General features: G+C 45.7%; 1 protein-coding gene across 1 annotated transcript; it reads right to left on the reverse strand.

The window, feature by feature from the left end:
* LOC8058674 (heavy metal-associated isoprenylated plant protein 41) lies at window positions 6-613 on the reverse strand. The gene is made up of 3 exons (XM_021463607.1): window positions 496-613; window positions 165-388; window positions 6-128 (listed from the first exon to the last, which is right to left on the reverse strand). The coding sequence occupies exons 1-3, from the start codon at window positions 611-613 to the stop codon at window positions 6-8; spliced, it is 465 nt and encodes a 154-aa protein (XP_021319282.1).

A 926-nucleotide genomic window follows, 5' to 3' on the forward strand; every position in this document is an offset into this window, starting at 1 on the left:
CATCTTCACAGGATGTGGCATAATCCTGGCTGATCCTCGCAGAAAACCGTCGGCAGCGGGCGCCCGTAATAACCGGTGCACGGCGGCGGGCAAGTGCAGAGCTTCCTGAGCTCTTCTTCCGCCTTCTTCTTATCTTCTTCCGCCTTCTTCTTATCTTCATCTGCTTTCTTCTTTTCTTCCTCCGCCTTCTTCTTCTTGGCAGCTTCTTCTTCCTTCTTCTTCTTCTCCTCCTCCTCCTTCTTCTTGTCCTTCACTTCCTCCACCACGACGATGTCGGCGCGGCAGGCCTTCTTGCGCAGGTGATTGATCAGGCAGGGGATGTCGACGCTTTCTCCTACCACCTCCAGCTGATCCTTGGCGTCGCCGATGATCGCCACCGAGTTCACTCCTGCATATAAAATTAACACGAGCGTGTATTCATGGACGATATGTGGAAAGATCCCGGCCCGCATACGACGTTCAAGATAATAGCTAGCTAGTGTGATGGATGTGTACCGACAGATTTGGATGCCAGCTGCATGGCTTTAGACCGGTTCTTGGCGTTCGGTTCGCCCAGCCTGATCACAGTCTTTTGCTGCAACAACGACGACGACGAGCCCAAGTTAGCTAGCATCAGTGAGAATTCTAAAAATTGTCTGACTTATTCTCAACAAGAGATGGAGCATCAGCGAGAATTCTAAAATTTGTCTGACTTCTCCACAAGAGAGAACTGTATTTTTTTTTTTGAACATATATGGGAGCACACATGCATGCATGGCTAATCAAGAGTTTCTAGAATTTTTTCAGATTTCACGTTACATCGAATCTAACGGTACATACATGTAACATTAAATATGGATTGAAAAAATAACTAATTATACAGTTTTACTGTAAATTGCTAGATGAATCTTTTGAGCCTAGATAATCCATGATCGAACAATATTTAT

This window comes from Sorghum bicolor, chromosome 6 (assembly GCF_000003195.3).
Source record: "Sorghum bicolor cultivar BTx623 chromosome 6, Sorghum_bicolor_NCBIv3, whole genome shotgun sequence".
In the NCBI taxonomy this organism is placed as follows: Eukaryota; Viridiplantae; Streptophyta; class Magnoliopsida; order Poales; family Poaceae; genus Sorghum; species Sorghum bicolor.